The following is a 20,044-nucleotide window of genomic DNA, read 5'->3' as shown; positions in this document are numbered from 1 at the left end:
ACTCAAATGGGCAAAATGGCCTCTGTCCATACTACAAGGATCTTATGATTTCAGAGGTCTCAGCCTTCAGAAAATTTCTACATCAGGTTAGACATATAAACCAACACACTTGCTGGTATTAGGAACACTATTTCTCCAGCATCAGTTGATATATAGATACCGAGTTTGATTTGCCATATAATACATGAGGTGATCTGAGTTTAATTTTGTGTAACTCCTAATCATGCTCCAGGGAGAGTCTTAGTCAAAAAGAAGATCACCTTAAGCTGTGAAACTTGGTCAAATATCCTACCATTATTCACTGTCCAAACTCATTTCAATCAAGTCCATAATCAATAACTACGCAAGTCTACTCTACAATCATTCAGATAAATAGAGCCAGAAGGAGTCACGCAAAAATAAGAAACCTTTTTAGGGAAGCGGTGCAAAAACACTTTCAAAAGCACTATCTGAATTCGATCTGGAAACCAGAGTATAGCAAAATATTTTGAGCTCTCACATATGAATAAATTATTACAACATTGGCGAAATGTGGTATAGTCAAGTTAACTGAGCATCAAATATTCTATTTGTCTGAAGTATTGACATTCAAAACTAACCAAACCTTTTACAACATCTTTTAAAAATGTCTCAATTTAATGTTTCTTTTACAAATTTAGTAAAAAAATAAGTAAAAAGGTTTATGTTAATTAAAATATCCAATAAACCTCTTTGCCAAAATGGTGCATTCCCTCTTGAATTCAATGTTGTAATAGACCTTTGGCACCCTCCACAAATTTTTGCTTTCCTATGGATTCAGGCAATTTAATCTTGACGTGAACTTCACGATAAAAATATCAATAAAATTTCAAGTTTCATAATACAAATCTTACAAGAGAGTCGAGTACTTGAAGTAGTTGTGAAATTGTATTTTCCTCAGGTTACTTTCTGCTTTGTGTGACTTCTAATGGTTGGTAATGACTGATGCTCTTTAATGCTTTCCCTTCATCTTAAGGAAAAAGGACCCTTGATCTGGACTATATTACAAAGATCCTAATTCATACTAGCTTGAAAGAACTACTGCTTTATTTGTTCGTATTTTAAACTGTAACCAGCTGTCTCCACTCAGTTGACTAATGGCAGTCAGATGTGGCAGCATGAAGCTGAATTGATGAAAGAGAAGTGATTAAGGTGCAAGGAGATTCCTATAAAAGTAATGAGCCAGCTTCTATCACCCCAAAGCAACATTATGTACGTCAAACTTGAATACAAAAGCTGTCCGTATTTTCAAATTGTAAACCACATGTAATTCAGAATCCATTATTCAAACCCTTTTACAAATCACTTAACTTTAAAGAGGTCTTGTGTTTCAGATCAAAAAAAAATTAAATCCACAATTAAAAATCTTTTTTGAAATAGTGCCAAACTTAACAGAAGTATGGTATTTATTTTTAATAAAAATTTCAGGTGGATGTAAAAAAATGTCTAAATAGACCCTGAATATGCACATATCTAAATAACCTGAGTTACTGGCAGTTTTATTGCCAATACTGCATTGGCTTATGTACCAAGAATAAAACAAATTTAGTCAGACTGCTAATCCAAAATCCAGTTTATATCAAGGGCTTCTACTGCCTCAAGATTCACAATCTAATGAATTCCAACTAGGTTTGGAAGATTATTAGTTAGCTATCTCTGCAAAACCTTCCTTCTATTACATCCTCAGATGTTCTTCTCCTGATTGTGGGGACAAACTTTTATGTACAGGGAATCTTTGCTTTACTAATTTTTAGTCATTCCTGTCTCTCAACTGCCTCCATTTCCACAAATGTAGTTAGCAGCAGCAACTTTCTTGATGAAAGCAACTGCAAAGTACTCATTCTTGTATCAAGCTATGCCCTCTAACACTACAGTACTACTGACATAGCTTCCTTCTTCCATAACTGTAGCTTCCTGCCTCGTGGCTGACAGGACCTTCAACTACATCCGACCGGTCACCCATGCATCTGCCCTCAAGACACAGGGGTGACTGTTAGTGAGAACAGTGGCAAATGTTTTGAAGGTATTCTTGCCACTAAGACCCAGCAAGATTTCTTACAAGCTTGCCAATGCACCTTATTAGCTACCTAGAGTCAATAGATGTGAAGCTGGCAAAGCACAGCAGGTCAGAAGTATCCAAGGAACAGGAAAGTCAAATGTTTCAGGACGAAACCTTTCATCAGGACAAGAGGTTTCAGCCCCAAGCTGTCTGATCTGTTGTACCTTTCCAGCTTCACATGTATTGAATCTGGTTTCCACCCTCTGCAGTCCTTACTGTCTCCAAGTCACTTATTATCTATCTACTCTGGCTCTACATCATCCATCATGTTTAATTCTGTCCCTATTTTGAAACATTCCATTCCTGGAAAAACCCACCACACAGCAGATATCCACCAAATGACTAGCAAACCTGGGACCATGCCATTTTTAAAATATTGCTGTTCAGCTGGACCTGTTGTGGCAATCTAATGTTGCCGCTCACTGACAACATAAATGGACAGCAACCAAAAAGCCACAGTGTTCACAATGGCTGATAATCCTTCACCCATACAATGTCATTCACATACCCAAAAGCAAATCAATGTTTAACCAACAGATCCTGCACTTCACCTGTCCTCAGCTGCATCCCTTCTGGTCAAGATTCCTATTAAGAAAGAGAAGTGGAGATACGGTATTCCCTTTCAGGAGAAGGATACTCATTTCTAAACTCTTTCCACTTGCAGCAATCTGTTCAAAGTGGCACAGTGAAGATTTATCTTCCAACCTGATGTGTGGTGGCCATTCACTTTTAAAATATAATTTACCATGGAAGTGATATAGCCTCCCTGACACAGCCCCATCTAGTACAACCACAGAACAAAATGCTTCAAAACCAATGTAGTACCTGTTCAAGCATGTCCTTAGGTAGATCCTCTTGTTCATCCATTGTTAAAATAGCACGTTTAATCTCGTCATTGGACAGCTTTAACCTAAATAGATAAATAGATACATAAAATTGCATCACTACTACATATACACCATGTAGCTGGAATAAAGAGATTCGCCATGCCAAACCTCCAACCACTAACAATAGTTGGGCGATATCATAGCTACTTTAGAGTTTCTTTTTCATATGGCAGTTACCAAAGCGTGCTCAGTAAATGCATGGCTGTTATTTGATTGAAACAGAGGTAGATGTTTGTACTTCAGCAAGTAGAACACCATGCCTTTAAATAAAAGCAAAGTACTGCAGATGCTGGAAATCTAACATTAAAACAGAAAACGATGGAGAACTTCAGCAGGTCTGGCAGCATCTGAGCAGTTCTAAAAAGTCACATCAACTAGAAACGTTAACTTGGTTTTTCAACCTTCAAACGTTGCTAAATGCTGTCAAATCTGGAACTTAAATTCAGATCATCCCTTCATTGATGGTTTCATGTGTCATAATAATTGAGTTGAGAAGGTTTGGATCTCATTCCTAGTACTAAAATTTCAGGGGGAATTCTATACCAGCTGACAATATCACAAAGTCAAACCTGTCAAACAGGTATTCATAGATAGTTCCTTTGACCATATAATCTACTTCTTTTCTCGCTTTCACACCAGTATATAGTACACATATATGTAACAAAGTTACTTATCCCTAACTGGACCTTCGGTTCTTCTGGTTTGATACTGCACTTTTGATACTGGTATAGCATTTCAGTGGCACAAAGTCAACACCAAAAGCACATTATGAAATTGATAACTGGCAGAGAGTTAAGGCTACCTAGATTCCCAAAGGCAAGTATGAGCTTCAGCTAAAGCAACAAAAGCATAAAGTGTGAACCACTGAAATATGCAATATTTAAAGTGGTGACCAATCGTTACATACAAGTTATAAATTTTAATCATGTAGTTTCATTTGTGCTCTGCTGCTGCCGCAACATTCTTCTATCTTCTCCAACCACAGCAAAACAAAAATGTATTGAACTGAGTTAAATGGCAATAAGTAGAAAGAGCTCACACATGTCTTTGACATTAAGATGATTTCTCTGTCGTATTCACTCCTTCCACTAGTCCACCAGGCCAAGCCTTCTTTAAAGCTCCCATCTGCCCTAGCCTGAATTTATCTTTCTTGTTTCCTCTCCAGTCTTGTCTTTTGCCCTCATCTATCTTATTATATGCCACAAGACCCTGCTCCTCCCCCCTCAACTTAATCTGACTAACTTGTTGACCACCAAACTTCCCCTCGTGGTCCCCATGTTAGATGATATTGTTAACAATATCGATTATCTTCGCATGCTGTCCTTTGCTCCTTTAAATCTGATGCTATCACTCCTCTTTCAAAAAAGAAAATTAATGGTCCCACTATCCTCGCAAATTACCATCCCATCACCAATCTCTCCTTCCTCTCCAAAATTCTGTAGATGCCTTCCAAATCAGTGCCATTTTTATTTGACTCCTTCCATTCAGGTTTCCACCCTTACAACAGTTTGAAATGGCTCAAAGTCACAAATGACAGAGATTGGGACAAAATGTAAACTTTACTTCCTTGTCCTCCTGAGCCTGCCTTTGACCATGCCACCCTCCACAGGAACACATGATAGCTGACCTTCTTACTCACAAACCAACACCACTGAGGTTTTCCCACCATATATCCTTGGTCCTCTCCTATCATTCACCCATTTGTTTTCCTATGATGGCATTATTGAATTGTGCAGCATGAGTTTGGACATCGCTGATGTTATGACTGGACAAGTCCGTTTCCAGACTGAAACCATTGTTTTGTTCTGGTTTGAACAAGGTACTCTCTCAGTGCAACTGAAGCATGCAATGTGGCAGATTTTGTTTCGACAATAAAACAAAAGTTTATTAAGCAAAAGAAAATAACCAATCTATTGACTTATAACACAAAGTTTTAAAATGCACAGTAAATAAGTGTAATCCCATTATTTGCAAAACATTTCTTTTGCAAAACAGGTTTCAAAACCAAGTTAACATTCCTAGTACAGGAGCTAACAGCAACTCTTGTACAGAACTCACACCACAATCCTTTCCTTTATAAGTACCTTGTCAGGTTTAAAGTAACTAACTCTGAAGGCAACCTCCAACAGTTTATTTTTAGAATCATCACAAACTTAAGATGAAACAAACAGTTTTCAACTCCTCTTCGGGTTTTATCTCAACAGTTCCAGCCTGGAACTGCCATTAATTCGTTACTCTAACGCAATCTTCTTTATAACATTCTCCACATTGAGAACTCATGTATGCATCTCTATGCAAGAACTTCACAGGACTTTTGGAAAACAATGTAAAACTGAAACAAAAAAAAGTCTCTCTCTCTGTGGGCATTTCTCTCAAGCTGGAAAAAACCCCAGTACGGAAATTTCAAATAGCAATCTTGAAGCACAATAGTTCACCTTAAGTTGTAAAATGCTGAAGTAAACAAAAATCCACCAAGCTGCCAAAAGAGCCTTCACGAATTAGATTAGGTTAGATTACTTTACAATGTGGAAACAGGCCCTTCGACCCAACAAGTCCACACCGACCCGCCGAAGCGCAAACCACCCATACCCCTTACCTAACACTACAGACAATTTAGCATGGCCAATTCACCCACGCAGACACGGGGAGAATGTGTAAACTCCACACAGTCAGTTGCCTGAGGCGGGAATTGAACCCGGGTCTCTGGCGATGCGAGGCAGCAGTGCTAACCACTGTGCCGTGTTACAAAATAAATCACTACAGCTACAGAAATACTTAGAAGTTAATTCTCAACTTCAGACTCGGAACCAATTTGAACCCGGGTCTCTGGCGATGCGAGGCAGCAGTGCTAACCACTGTGCCACCGTGTTACAAAATAAATCACTACAGCTACAGAAATACTTAGAAGTTAATTCTCAACTTCAGACTCGGAACCAATATGTTACTAAATCAAAATTCAAAACCCAAATTTAAAATACAAGATGTTACAAATGTAAATAAATAAGACAGTTTCTTTCACAATGCTGACAACAGGATAGAGTGGGAGGTAGATGGGCCAAATTCTGGCAAATGGGACTAGGTCAGATTGGGACATCTGGTTGGCATGGATGAATTGGTCTATGATTCTGACATTCCACACTACCATCTCTCAATTCCTCCACTTTTGCCAATCTATCAGACTGCTTTTCCAATATCCTGTACTGGATTAGCAGAAATTGCCTCCAATTAAATATTTAGAAAAATGAATCCTTCATTTTCAGTCCACATTTTTAACATTTACAAGCCATCAACTTAATCACTGCCATTGGCCAAAGATTAACCAAGTCTGCAAAATTTTGGTGTCGTAAGATGAGAATTCAATTGTGGCTCAAAAAAAAACCCCATACTACCTACATTCATAACAGTTTATCTGTGTTGTATGCCTGATAGCCAGTTGGTGAAGGAAAAAAATAAAGCCAAAGTCAACCTTTGCTCAGCTTAGGTTTATTCAAAAAGAAAGTAGAAATTTCATATAGTAAACTACTGATGTGACCAGATTTTATTCATTTTGTGGGATGTGGGCATCGCTGGTTGGCCAGCATTTATTGCCTGTCCAGAGATGCCCATGAGAAGGTGTTGGTGAGCTGCCTTCTTGAACTGCTGCAATCCACCTGTAGAAAGGTGACCCACAATGCCATTAGGGAGGAAATTCCAGGATTTTTGACCCAGCCAACAGTGAAGGAATGATGATATATTACCAAGTCAGGATGGTGTGTGGCTTGGAGGGGAACTTGAAAGTGCTGGTGTTCCCATATATTGGCTGCAATTGGCTTTCTAAATGGAAGTGGTTGTGGGTTTAGAAGGTGCTGTCTGAGGATCATTGGTAAATTTTTGCAGTGCATCTTGTAGATGCTACACACTGCTGCTTCTGAACATTGTTGGTGGGAGGGACTGGATGCTTATGGATGTAATGCAAACCATTTTTTGTCCTGGATGATGTCAAGCTTCTTGAGTGGTGTTGGGGCTGCACTCACCCAGACAAGTGGGGAGGATTCCACCACATTCCTGATTTGTGCCTTGTAGATGGATAGGCTTTGAGGAGTCAGGAGGTGAGTTACTTGCCACAATATTCCTAGCCTCTGACCTGCTCCTGTAGCAATTTATGAAGAGAGACCTGTTGCGTTTCTGATCAATAGCACCCAAGATGTTGATAGTAGGGGATTCAGTGATGGTAACGCCATTGAGTGTTGAGGCGGCAGTGGTTAGATTGTCTCTTGCTGGTGATGGTCATAGCCTAGCTTTTGTGTGGCACAAATGTTACTTGTCATCCCAAGACTGTATATTGTCCGTATCTTGTTGCATTTGGACATGGACTGCTTCAGTGTCAGAGTCATCATGAATGGTGCTGAACATGGTGCAATCGTCAGTGAACATCCCCCACTTCTGACCTCCTGATAGAGAGAAGGTGAGATTAAGCAGCTGAAGATGGTTAAGCCTAGAACACTACCCCAAGGAATTCCTACACAGATGTCCTGCATCTGAGGTGACTGACCTCCAACAACCACAGTCATCTTCCATTGTGTGTCAGGTATGACTCTTAACCACCAGAGAGTTTGCCCCCTGATACCCACTAATCGCAGTTTTGCTCGAGCACCTTGATGCTATACTCATTCCAAAGCAGCCTTGATGTCAAGGGCAATCACTCTCGCCTCACTTCGCAAATTCAGCTCTTTTGTCCATGTTTGAACCAAGGCTGTAATGAGGTCAGGACCTGAGTGGTCCTGGCAGAACCCAAACTGGGTGTCACTGAGCAGGTTACTGCTAAGCAGGTGCTGCTTTATAGCACTGTTGATGACACATTCCATCGCTCAACTGATGATCAACAGTAGACTGATGTGGCAGTAAATGGCCAGGTTAGATCTGTCCTACATTTTATGTACAGGACATACTTTGGCATCTTCCTGACAATGTCAAAAATTGCCCGTGTTGTAACTGTACTAGTATATTCCAGTTAAAGTTTAAACTGGGCGTTACAAGAGTAACTTTGTTGAAATACATTTACCCAAATGACACATTCATTATTAAAAACAAGGAAAAAACAGTTTAAATCCAAACAGACTGACATATTGCTTTTCTGGGATGCAGTCACACAGTGGTAATGTTGACTAGTGATCCAGAACGTCAGACTGATGTACTGGAGAAACGATTCAAATCCCCCATGGTAGATGGCGAAATTTGACTTCAATATAAAAAAATTCTGCGAACGTGTAACCACATTATAAGCAATTGTCAGAAAACCCATCTGGTTCACTTATGTCCTTTTGAAAATCTGCCATCCTTCCCTTGTCTGGTCCACATACAACTCAGACCTGCAATGCTACTGATTCTTTGCCACTCAGTTCAAAGCAATTTGAGATCAGCATTAAATGCTAGTCAAGACAGCGACATCCATATCTCATGAACTAACTTAAAAATCCTGGCACTCCCTTCCTCACAACATCGTGGGTGTACCTATACCACATGTACTGCAGTAGTTCAATACCAACTCAGGAGCAATAAGCTGCATCCTTGCCAGTGCTGCTCGCATCCCAAGAATTAATAAAACGCCAGCTAGCATCCTCAGATTTCTGTTACCAACACACAAAATAAGTAAACGTTTAGTACATTAGTACATGACAATGGCCTGACCAGCATAGACAGGAGTTGATAAGACAACAGCTGTCAAAATCATTACCAGAGATTCTGGTCCTTCGAATTTCAGAATATTGCAATCAACTTCTATGAAATGGGGGCATGGCTTGCCTCCCCCCAGCAGTTATAAAGTCATACAACACGGAAACAGATCCTTCGTTCCAATCAGTCCATGCTGGCCCATATCCCTCCAAATCTTTCCTATTCATGTATCTATTCAAACATCTTTTAAATGTTGTAATTGTACCTGTATCCACCACTTCCTCAGGAAGTTCATTCCACATACACAAACCATCCTCTGTCAAAAGAACTTGCCTCTCATGCCTTTAAAATCCCTCTCCTCTCACCATAAAAATTTGCCTCCTAGTTTTGAAGTCCCCCATCCGAGGGAAAAGAAACCATTAACTCCATGCCTCATTACTTTATAAACTTCTATCAGGTCGCTTTGCAACCTAAGTTCCAGCAAAAAACGTCCCGGCCTTTCTTTATAACTCAAACCTGGCAACATCCTGGTATGTTGGGCTATGAAAGAACTGTTAGAATGGAAGAACAGCTCCATATTTCTGAAGGAGCCCTGATGGGGATTACATCTCAGAACTTCAGCTAGAGGTTGGCCAAGTTGAAGTTACCTAAAGAATGTGCTACTAAGATACCAACACGTCTCCTGTCCCACCAGAGGCCCAAACAACCGAGACCATTGCTATCTAACCAAAGATGCCTACTGCTCATTTCTCCACCCATATTGTAATAAGTCAGATCACAACGCTGCACTCTTTCTCCCAGCTTACAAGCAGAAACTGAAATGTGAGAATCTGGAATACAAAGTCGGACAGTGCTGCTCTGTGACTGCTTGTAGTTGGTGGACTAGTTCATATTCAAGAACTCAGCAGCCGAAGTAAATGAGTATGCCACTACTGTCACAGACTTCTTTATTAAGCATGTATATGACCACCTGCCAAAAATGTTAATCTGAGTGTTCCCCATGTGGAAATCACGGATGAACTTGAAAAATTCACTCCCCACTGAAGTCCAGGTCCGAGGCATCCAAATCAGATAACCCTGGCATATACAGGAAATGTAGGTACGATTTTCACACAGCCAAGAGACCATATCAGACTAAACTAGAGTCCAAGACTAATCACACAAACACAAGCCAACTGTAGTGAAGCTTACATGATATAACAGGCCACAAAGTAAAGTCAAATGGATTGCTGACAACAATGCACTCTGTTCATTTTGTACAGAAGATCAGCAAACTGAGGTCACCTACTATGGCAGCCTCAGGCATCTACAGCCACAGTCATCATAGGCGTCAGATCAGCCTTCTTGTAAGTCAACCTGTGGCAAACAACTGATCCAGATGGAGTCCCCAGTTACGCAGTCAGATCCTGCATGGACCAGCTGGTGGGAGCATTTACAGACGTCTTTAACCTCTTCTTACAACGTGAGGTTCCCACGCTTCAAGACAATCGCTACCATTGTGTGCCAAATTAAAATCAAGCAACATGCCTTAATGGCTACTGCCTACAAATCTGCTGATGACAACACCGTAGTGGGTCAGATCTCAAATGACAAGACAGAGTACAGGAAAGAGATGGACAGCATAATAGCTTGGTGTAAAGGAAACACTCTCTCCCTCAATATCAGCAAATTGAAGGAGCTGGTCATTGTCTTCAGGAAGCAGTGTGGAGAACGTGCCCCTGTCTGTATCAATGGTGCTGAGGTAGATATGGTTGAGAGCTTTGCGTTCCGAGGAGTAAATATCACCAATCTGTCCTGGTCCGTCCACATCTATGCTACAAATCAAGAAAGCAAACCAATGCCTCTACTTCCTCACAAGGTGAAAGAAATTCAACATGTCCACAATGAGTCTTACCAATTTTTATACGTGCACCATAGAACACACCCTACCCAGATGCATCACAGCATAATATGGTAACTGCTCTGCCCAAGATCACAAGAAATTACCAAAATAAAAGTTGTGAATGCATTCCAGTCAATCACAAAAACCAGCCTTCCATCTACTGACTCTGTCTATAATTCCCAGTGCCTCAGGAAAGCAGTCAATATGATCAAAGACCCCTCCCACCCCAGTTATGCTCTCTTCCATCCTTTTTCATCAGGCAGAAGATAGAAAGGCTTGAAAACATTCAACAAAAGATTTAAGAACAGCTTTTTCCCTGCTGGCATCAGACCTATGAATGGCCCTCTCATATTAGAATCAGTTTTTCTCTGCTGCTTCTCTGTAGCAGTAACACTATATTCTACCATTCTCTTCTATCACCCTGATGTACTTATGCAAGATATAATTTGTCTGGTTAGCATGCAAAACAATACTTTTCACTGTATCTCAGTACAGGTGAAATAATAAAATCAAATCAAACCAGAAATGGAGAATTCCCACCTTTTGTAATGTGAGGAGTAAGATGGCAATCTGCACAAGATTGCTATTCCTCAGAAAATATGGCCCTGCATATTCTTAAAAGAAGTTGTGACAGTTGTTCATGGACTGTAGGCATCAATAGGTTACATCAGCACAATCAGCAATATAATTATAGTTGGAACATTACATTTAAAGAAAAATAAACAACTTAGATTTATATTGTGCCTTTCACAATCTCAGAACATCCCAAAGTGCTTTACAGTTAATTAAGTACTCTTAAATTACATTTAATTTTGTTCTATAATGTTTATATCCGCACAGTACTAATCAATTTCTTTGAGAAAAATGCCCAAGCTTCAACAGATTTGTATTTGCAAGTAGTATAGAGTCAACTTTGAAGAGGAAATGGAATCACAACAATATCTCTACTTGGTTACAGACTTAAAGACTGGTGCAAACACACAATGGACAGAGGAGCTTCAGGTGCAGAGGTTGCAGAAGACCAGAGAGACTAAATCTAGAGCAAGGGAATGAATCTCATTAAAAACTAGAGCTTGCAGGCTGGCAAAGTTCTGCAAATCAGGGAAGGGTGGGAAAGATCTGAAAGCTGGGGCAGAAGCAGCAATGCAAGTGCAGTTGGTATTAATAATTTATGTTGGAATTAATGCATAGACTCAGGTACACTGATATGCCAATTCAAAATCCCAATTCAACAAGTTGCCTTTTCCAACAGTCACACTGGTACTAAACGTTGCCCGACATTCTCAACAGTTCTGGAGTGTACTTGTGCCAATTATATGCTTACAACTTCAGTTTTTTCATGTTTGAATAAACAAGCACTCAAGAACACCTTATAATTATTTTAAGAATTTAAAATAAAATAAATAGTGTCACTTTTTCTTATAAAAATAAAGCAATTACCTGGATAGAAGAATGTTGCAATTCTGGGCTCTTCGCCCATCAATTACTGATAGTTCTTTCACTTTCTTGGTGGAATTAAATGCGTCTTCATTGGCATCTGTCTCTTTCTGTGGGCCAAGAAAATATTACAATAGTAATTAAATTGAATATACCATAGAAGATTTAACCATGTAGGCAAATTTTATTCGTGGGGCTACAGTCACAGCATGCTTTTAACAATTTAAAAAATCAAATAACACTATTTCCAGACATTTGGATCATCTCTATAAAAGTTTTGAGGGTTAAAATGAAAGATGCATAGTTAAAAACATTTCCAAGTATTATCAGCTCTACGTGCGGATTTGGTTATCACATTATAAAAGACATCCCCATTAATCAACGCATGCTCAATGGCTTCATTACCTACTTTAGACCAAGACTTTGCATTAAATGTGTCAATGAATAACACAATGTAAATACAAATATACAATAGAAAAATTATCTGGAAAGCATTCAATCTGTCTCATAAGTTAAGTTCGCTCCAGTCTGGTAAAACGTTAAGGTATCAAATTAAATTTGGGACTAGTAGAATCACTGTATCACTACAGTGCAGAAAGAAGCCATTCAGCCCATTAAGTCTGCATCAAACCTCCCGCCCAGACCCAGCACCCCATCCTATCCCCATAATCCCACGTATACCATGGCTAACCCACAAAACCTACACATTCCTAGGCAGTACAGGACAGTTTGCTGTGGTCAACCTACCTCACGTGCACAACTTTGGACCGAGGGAGGAAACACACACAGACCCAGTGAGAACATGCAAATTCCACATAGACTGTCACCCAAGGCTAGAATTGAACTCAGATCCCTGGCGCTGAGAGGCAACAGCATTAACCACTGTGCCATCCAAATAGATGTATTTATAACTTAAATTGTCATAAATTTCCTTGGCTTGATAAAGTTTTGGATTGTAGATGAGCAACAACTAAGCTGTTGCTTTCAGCATGGATAGGAACAGACACCAACTTCTGTAAAGTATGACAAAACATTTCTTAACATATATCCTGTCCTTCTTAAACAGCTGTTGGACTATGAGTTGTCCAGCTTTATGCTTACGGGGGATGTTAGTGTGCTTACACTGCCAACTTCCTAAGCAAAACACATGTTCAATTTTCAGGTCTCATTTGAATAATGCTGTTCAGCTATTAACGCTAAATTACTTTCAGCTGACTACTATCTGTTTAGACTGGACACACAAATTCAGCCCAAAACTTACAAATTTAGGCAATTTTTGACATTATTTAAATGATTCTGTTGATAAACAATCCAATTTGAAAATCAACTACACACAAGATCACAAAGGCCTTGAATAATCAGTATCAAGTTGGTAAATTATTAGTTTAGAACAATTAGCTTTAGTTCTCTGATGAGGAAAATATCGGTTAGAAATCACAATTCTAGATTCATATCCAACACCTGGTAGTGTCCAAGGGTGGACACTGGATGAGGTCAGTGACAACCCTTAGGGAGGTGCCTTGCATCATTCAGCAACAAAATGAAGGCAGAGACACAGAATCGCTAAACAGATAAAATAGCAAATGCAGGAAAATCGACATCTATGAATGCATGCAATATGCGTAAGCTTTTTCTAGAAATCTCTCAATTATTGGTAATCTATATGGCCTGAGGACTAAAGTGGCATTCTGTAATCAATGCATGACAGATAATAATGTAGTAGGAAATCATACATCACTTAAAATGTTATGTTCCCATTTTAGCAAATAAAAATACAAAGCTTGTTGCATAAACTGAAATATGGAACATTAACAAACCATGTCCTTAAATTTTAGGTGCAAAGCAAAGTGCGTTTGCAATTTGAGTACTGAAGTTAAGCAATGAGGGTCTTTTTATTTCAAAAATGTGTAAAATTTAATATTATAAATCATGCTGCAACCCATTAAGTACAGAATTGTCAGAGCCTGTTTACAACTTTAATAAGGTAAAATTAATTGGCATAATATTCTACTTCCCCATTTATCTTGGTGATAATTCTATTTCCAAATTATTCAATAATCAGGTTCCATTGTAACAATGTTTACATGCTCAGAGTATAAATTTATACCTCTGCACAGTTTTCAGTGGATTAGAAAATATTACATTAAATGATTTGTCAGTTATGCTACAAAGATAGAGCTGAGAATACTCACTAAAATCGACATATACTCAAAAATCAAACAACTAACTTCAACGTATATTTTCACCACCATAAACCTCACACTCTGATTTATATACAAATAGATCCCTTTTGCTTTATCAAAGCACATGCTTACCTGTTTGGAATGATTGCTGAGAAAGAAGTCCTAAATGCAGGCCAAAAGCAAAAAAAGGAGGATAACAGGTAGCATCAGTTAATAGCAATTTTAAAAACTGCAGTTCAGCGATTGTTGCAAAATTGAAAATAAAATAGATACAGCACAACAAAGTGGATAGAGCATGATGAGAATGTGATTAGAGATTTTTGCACAACAAGCAAGAACGTCATCTGCCAAGGTTAACCCTTTCACCATGTGGTAGTAGTTCAGGCATAGAATAAGTTACAATGAGTGCAAGTTTACCAGAATCTGGATAATATTGTTATCAAATTATACATTCCAAACATACACTGCTCACAACGTCAAAATAGATACAACATTTCAACAATCCTACAGAAGTGTTTAAATTTGTAACTTCAATACTGTGTGGTCTAATGATGATTTTATAAAAAGTGTTACTGAAGCTTGTTGAGATACAGATGCTCCTGAGAAAGGTTGGAACATCTGAACTTGTTCGGTAATCAAACACTAAAGCGTCATAATATAATGCAACAAGCTATGTTGTTATGAACCAGACCAAACCCCCTCAAAATATTTTAAAGGTGGTGGCCGAGACCCCAACTTTTTTTTAGTGTGAAAGGCAAGTGTAAGGCGTTGTGTTCCAAGTGCAATTCGATTGGTCAGACCACCAGGCTTGAAGCAAAACATGTTTTATTGTTATACTATAGTTAAAATACATTCAAAATAATTTAAAAATTAGCTTTACTATCGCTATCAAAATATTTAAGATACGATGCATTATATACCCACTGATTAGTTGTTCCAAAATAGTAACATCCCATAAACAAATCCTTGGCAGAGGCAAATTCAGTAAAATAAATTGTTTCACATGCAATTCTAACAGCAGAGGGAGAACACCCCAGCTTTTCGCTATATCAGAGAAAAGAACAACAGCTTCCACATCCAGCTTCCAGACCCCAGCAACTACTGAAAGTCAAACTAAATTCCTGACACTCTGGGAGCTTGACCCCACCCATTTATGCTGCTTCTATTATTCCAACCTTTCAAAAAAAAACCCTGAGGCCTCACAAGCTGTTTACTTTATTGATTTGAAACAAACCACTCAGCATCTCTGTCTCAACCTCACCATTAAAGAAAAGGACAAAATACATCTCTGAAAGCCATGGTATTGTCACAGCTATGTCATCCAAATCTCAGAATTAATTTAAATAAATTGTATTAACATTTCTGCAATATTGTATAAGCTTAAAAGGCAATTCACACACCAAACGTTTTAAAAATCTTAAAAAGAATATGCATGAGATTCAAAATGAATTGAACGATTGAATGTCTAGAACGCAAGGAAGCATTTTTTCTTGTCTGCACTGATCCCTTGCGAGTGTAATCTAAAACTAAGTCATACTGTATGTAAAGTTTGAAGTAGGCCACTATATTTTTCTGCTTGCGCTTCTTCATTTTGTCTTGTAGGCGTAGTGACTTCTGCCACAAATATTTTCCATGTATTAACAAGTGTAAGCATAAACAACTTTTTACTAATTCCTCTCTCATCACAGAATCTTTTACTAGCTACTCAATAGTTCAGAATGCAAAGGATTTGGTCCTTCTACATTCAACAGCCAAAATTAATGTTTTAACCTCCACTGAGCACAGGGATAGGAATAGATCTCAATTTCTTTTCCCTGTCCGGTAGCAGTGGGAGACAGAGCAGAGGTAACATTGGAGACCAGGAGGCTGTCAGGAAGGCAAGGACTTAGTATAAATACTTACCTTCAAAGCCCACGGTATTTTTCCTGTCTGAGAGCAGCGGGCTATAGAGCTGAGGTGACTTTGGATACCAGGAAGTTGTTGGGAAGGTAAGGACTTAAACTAATGGAGCAGGGGGCTGGGAACCAGAAAAGCCGACTAGTAGACAGTGAGGTGGAAACTGGAGACTGTAAAGGATCATGAAGTTAGCATTACCAAGAGGAAGAGTAGGCAGAGAACAGAGGAACACAAAGGAACCAGTGGTCTGAAGAGCATATACTTTCATGCAAGGGGTATAGTGGGTAAAACAGATGAACTTGGGGCTTGAATTAGTGCCTGGGAGCATGACGTTATTGCGATCACAGAGACTTGGTTGAAAGAAGGGCTTGATTGGCAACTAAAGCATATTATATACCATATAGATGCTTCAGACAGGACAGGGAGGGAAGTAAAAGGAAGGGGGAAAGGAGTTGCATTGCTGGTCAGGGATAACATCACAGCTGTGCTAAAGGTGGACAATATGGAGGGCTTGAGCAGTTAGGCATTATGGGTAGAGCTGAGAAATAAGAACGGTGCAGTTACATTGTCGGGGCTGTATTACAGGCCTCCCAACACTGAGCATGAGGTAGAAGAATAAATAGATAAACAGGTTATGGAAAGATGTAGAGGCAACAGGGTGATGGCGATGGGAGATTTTAATTTTCCCAACATTGACTGGGATACACCTGTCAGAGGTCTGGATGGGGCAGAATTTGTAAGGAGCATCCAGAAAAGTTTTCTAGAACAGTAGGTCAATAGTCCAATTAGGTAAGGGGCCATATTGGACCTGGTGTTGGGGAATGAACCAGGCCATGTGGTAGGAGTTGCAGTGGGGGATTTCTTTGGGAATTGTAACCACAATTTTCTAAGTTTTAGAATACTCTTAGACAAAGATGAGAGTGGTCCTAAGGGAAGAGTACTAAACTGTGCCAAGGCCAATTATATCAAAATTCAGCAGGAGTTGGGAAATGTGGATTGGGGCCAGCTATTTGAAGTAAAGTCCACACCTAATATGTGGGATGCTTTCAAAGGTAGGTTGAAGATCAGGAGAGGCACGTCCCTTTGAAAACAAGCGATAGGAAAGGCAAGATCAGTGAACTGTGGATGACAGGAGAAATTGTGCGACTAGCCAAGAGGGAAAGGGAAGTGTACATAAGGTCCAGGCAGCTAAGAACAGAACAGGCTTTCAAGGAATGTCAGGAGAGTAGGACCAATTTTAAATGAGGAATCAAGCTGGCTAAAAAGGAGATTATGAAATAACTTTAGCAAGCAGAATTAAGGAGAATCCCAAGGCAAGGAGAATCCCAAGGCCTTTTATTCCTTAAAAAAGCAGCAAGAGGGTAACTAGAGAAGGGGTTGGTCCACTAAAAGATAAGGAAGGATGGTCATGTTTTGAACCTGAGAGAATGGGCGAGATTCTCAATGATTATTTTGCATCAGTGTTCACAAAGGAGAGGGATATGATCAATGTTGAGATCAGAGATAGAAGTTTGTTTACTCTGGACCACATTGATATAAGGAGGAAGACGTGCTGAGTAGGCTAAAGGATATTAGGGTGGACAAATCCCCAGGACTGGATGGGATCTATCCCAGGTTGTGAGGGAGGCGAGAGCGGAAATAGCTGGGGCCCTGACAGTTATCTTTGTAGCATCTTTATACACAGGTGAAGTGCCAGAAGACTGGAGTGTTGCTAATGTTGTCCCCCTGTGCCAGAAGCGTAGTAGGGATATTCCAGGTAACTACAGACCAGTGAGCCTAACATCAGTGATGAGATAGTTGCTGGACAAGGTACTGAGGGATAGGATCTATTTATATTTGGAAAAGGATGAGCTTATCAGTGATAGGCAACATGGTTTTGTGCGGGGCAGATCGTACCTTACCAACTTAGAGTTCTTTGAGGAAGTGACCAAGTTGATAGGAGGAAGAAGGGCTGTAGATGTCATATACATGGGCTTTAAGGCGTTTGTTAAGGTTCCCCATGGTAAACTAATGGAGAAAGTGAAGTCACATGGTGTGCAGGGTGTTCTAGCTAGGTGGATAAAGAACTGGTTGAGCAACAGGAGACAGAGTAGTAGTTGAAGGGAGTTTCCTGAAATGGAGAAAGGAGACGAATGGTGTTCCACAGGGATCAGTGCTGGGGCCACTGTTGTTTGTAACATACAACAATGATCTGGAAGAGGGCACTGGTGGCCTGATCAGTAAGTTTGCAGATGACACGAAGATTGGTGGAATAGCAGAAAGCATAAGGGACTGTCAAAGAATTCAGGAGGAGAATATAGATAGACTGGAGAGTTGAGCAGAGAAGTGGCAGATGGCTTTCAATCTGGGCAAATGCAAGGTGATGCATTTTGGAAAGTCTAATTCTAGAGTGAACTATACTGTAAATGGAAGAGCCTTGGGAAAAGTCGCTGAGCAGAGAGATCTGGGAGTACAGGTCCATTGTACCCTGAAGGTGGCTGCACAGGTGAATAGAGTGGTCAAGAAGGTATATGGTATGCTTGCCTTCATTGGAAGGAGTATTGAGTATAAGGGCCGGCAGGTCATGTTAAAATTGTACAAGACATTATTCTAAATGCAACTGAACCATTGTGTACTGTTCTGGTCGTCAAATTACCAAAAGGATGTGGACGCTTAGGAGAGGGTGCAGAGAAGGTTTATGTGGATGTTCTGTTATGGAAGGTGCTATCTATGAAGAGAGGTTGAGTAGGTTAGCATTGTTTTCATTAGAAAAAGGGGATGGGGGGACCTGATTGACGTCTACAAAATCATGAAGGGTATAGACAGGGTAGATAGAGATAAGCTTTTTTCCCAGGATGAGGGATTCAATAACAAGAGGTCACGCATTCAAGGTCAGAGGAGAAAAGTTTAAGGGGGATACATACGGAACGTACTTTACACAGAGGGTGGTAGGTGCCTGGAACATGTTGCCAGCAGGGGTAGTAGAAGCAGGCATGATAGATTCATTTAAGACGAGTCTGGATAGATACACGAGTAGGTGGGGAGCAGAGGGATACAGGTCCTTAGGAATTGGGTGATAGACAGTGATTGGGTTTAGACAGTGGATTTGGATCGGCTCAGGCTTGGAGGGCAGAAGGGCCTGTTCCTGAGCTGTAAATTTTCTTTGTCCAATTCTGCTTAATCTTCTGTTAGCCTTTCTGTACTGAATAGGAAATGATCATACTAATGGAAGAATAAGCTGCTTATTGATCTGTGACTCAGAGTTTGAAACATAATTTAGATCATGTTGGTGATATCACTACATTTCTCAAAATCCTGCAGAACTATCGGAAATATGGTGGTTTACAAGTCCATCTATCATTACAATGAACAGACTACCATAACTGCTAAACACTAAAAAGAAAAGAATGCAATGTTTCATTGTTAAAAAAGCAAAACTACCTATTTTGTTTAAAGTCATCCAATTTGCTGAGAAACAGTAAATCAGAGAAGTATTTGAGTATAAAGCATTTCTTCGTAATTGACCTAATCAACACATGGTTCAACATGCAGACTTTTATGCCTATATTAGTACCATGTGCTGGAAGCAGAAACTTAATTCAAGTTACCTGTTGCCTTTGGTAAGCTGAAAAAGTCTTTTCTATGTCTTCCAAGTCAAGTACTTTGAAAACATTCAAATCATCAATGTCCATCCAGATTGTTTCCACAAGTTTGTTCTATTAATATGATCAAAAATTTAAAAAACTTCATTGGGTAAATTATTTTAAATGCAAATTATTTTTGCAAAGATTATAGAGCAAATATTAAATGAATTAATGTTCTTTGTCTTATAACTTTTTTAGATTTATTGTCGAATACAGATCATGTAATTACTAACGAACTATTTTAAACATACCATAAAGTCTTATTTTTAAAAAAGTATATATTACTAGGAAGATTAATTATATAAGTAATTCAGTGAAGTTTATGCACATTCATTTAATACAAATCAAACATTATCGTTTTTGTTAGGACAAGATTATTCAAGACAAAAATGATATCTTTCTTATTC

General features: G+C 39.3%; 1 protein-coding gene across 5 annotated transcripts in view; it reads right to left on the bottom strand.

Moving 5' to 3' along the window:
- Positions 1–20,044, bottom strand: part of daam1a (dishevelled associated activator of morphogenesis 1a) — a 183,900-nt gene that overhangs the window by 22,897 nt on the left and 140,959 nt on the right. For 4 of the 5 annotated variants that reach the window (XM_043697780.1, XM_043697779.1, XM_043697782.1 and 1 more), the window contains 4 exons: positions 19,602–19,709; positions 14,251–14,280; positions 11,939–12,045; positions 2,903–2,987 (listed from right to left, as the gene is read on the bottom strand). In XM_043697780.1, the coding sequence (XP_043553715.1) occupies positions 2,903–2,987; positions 11,939–12,045; positions 14,251–14,280; positions 19,602–19,709 (330 nt within the window). The remainder of the gene's footprint in view (positions 1–2,902; positions 2,988–11,938; positions 12,046–14,250; positions 14,281–19,601; positions 19,710–20,044) is intronic. The other variant, XM_043697783.1, reaches the window with a different exon arrangement.

This window comes from Chiloscyllium plagiosum, chromosome 10 (assembly GCF_004010195.1).
Source record: "Chiloscyllium plagiosum isolate BGI_BamShark_2017 chromosome 10, ASM401019v2, whole genome shotgun sequence".
NCBI lineage: Eukaryota > Metazoa > Chordata > Chondrichthyes > Orectolobiformes > Hemiscylliidae > Chiloscyllium > Chiloscyllium plagiosum.
Note: the sequence above shows the minus strand (reverse complement) of the source record. Positions and strands in the feature narration are given on the sequence as shown.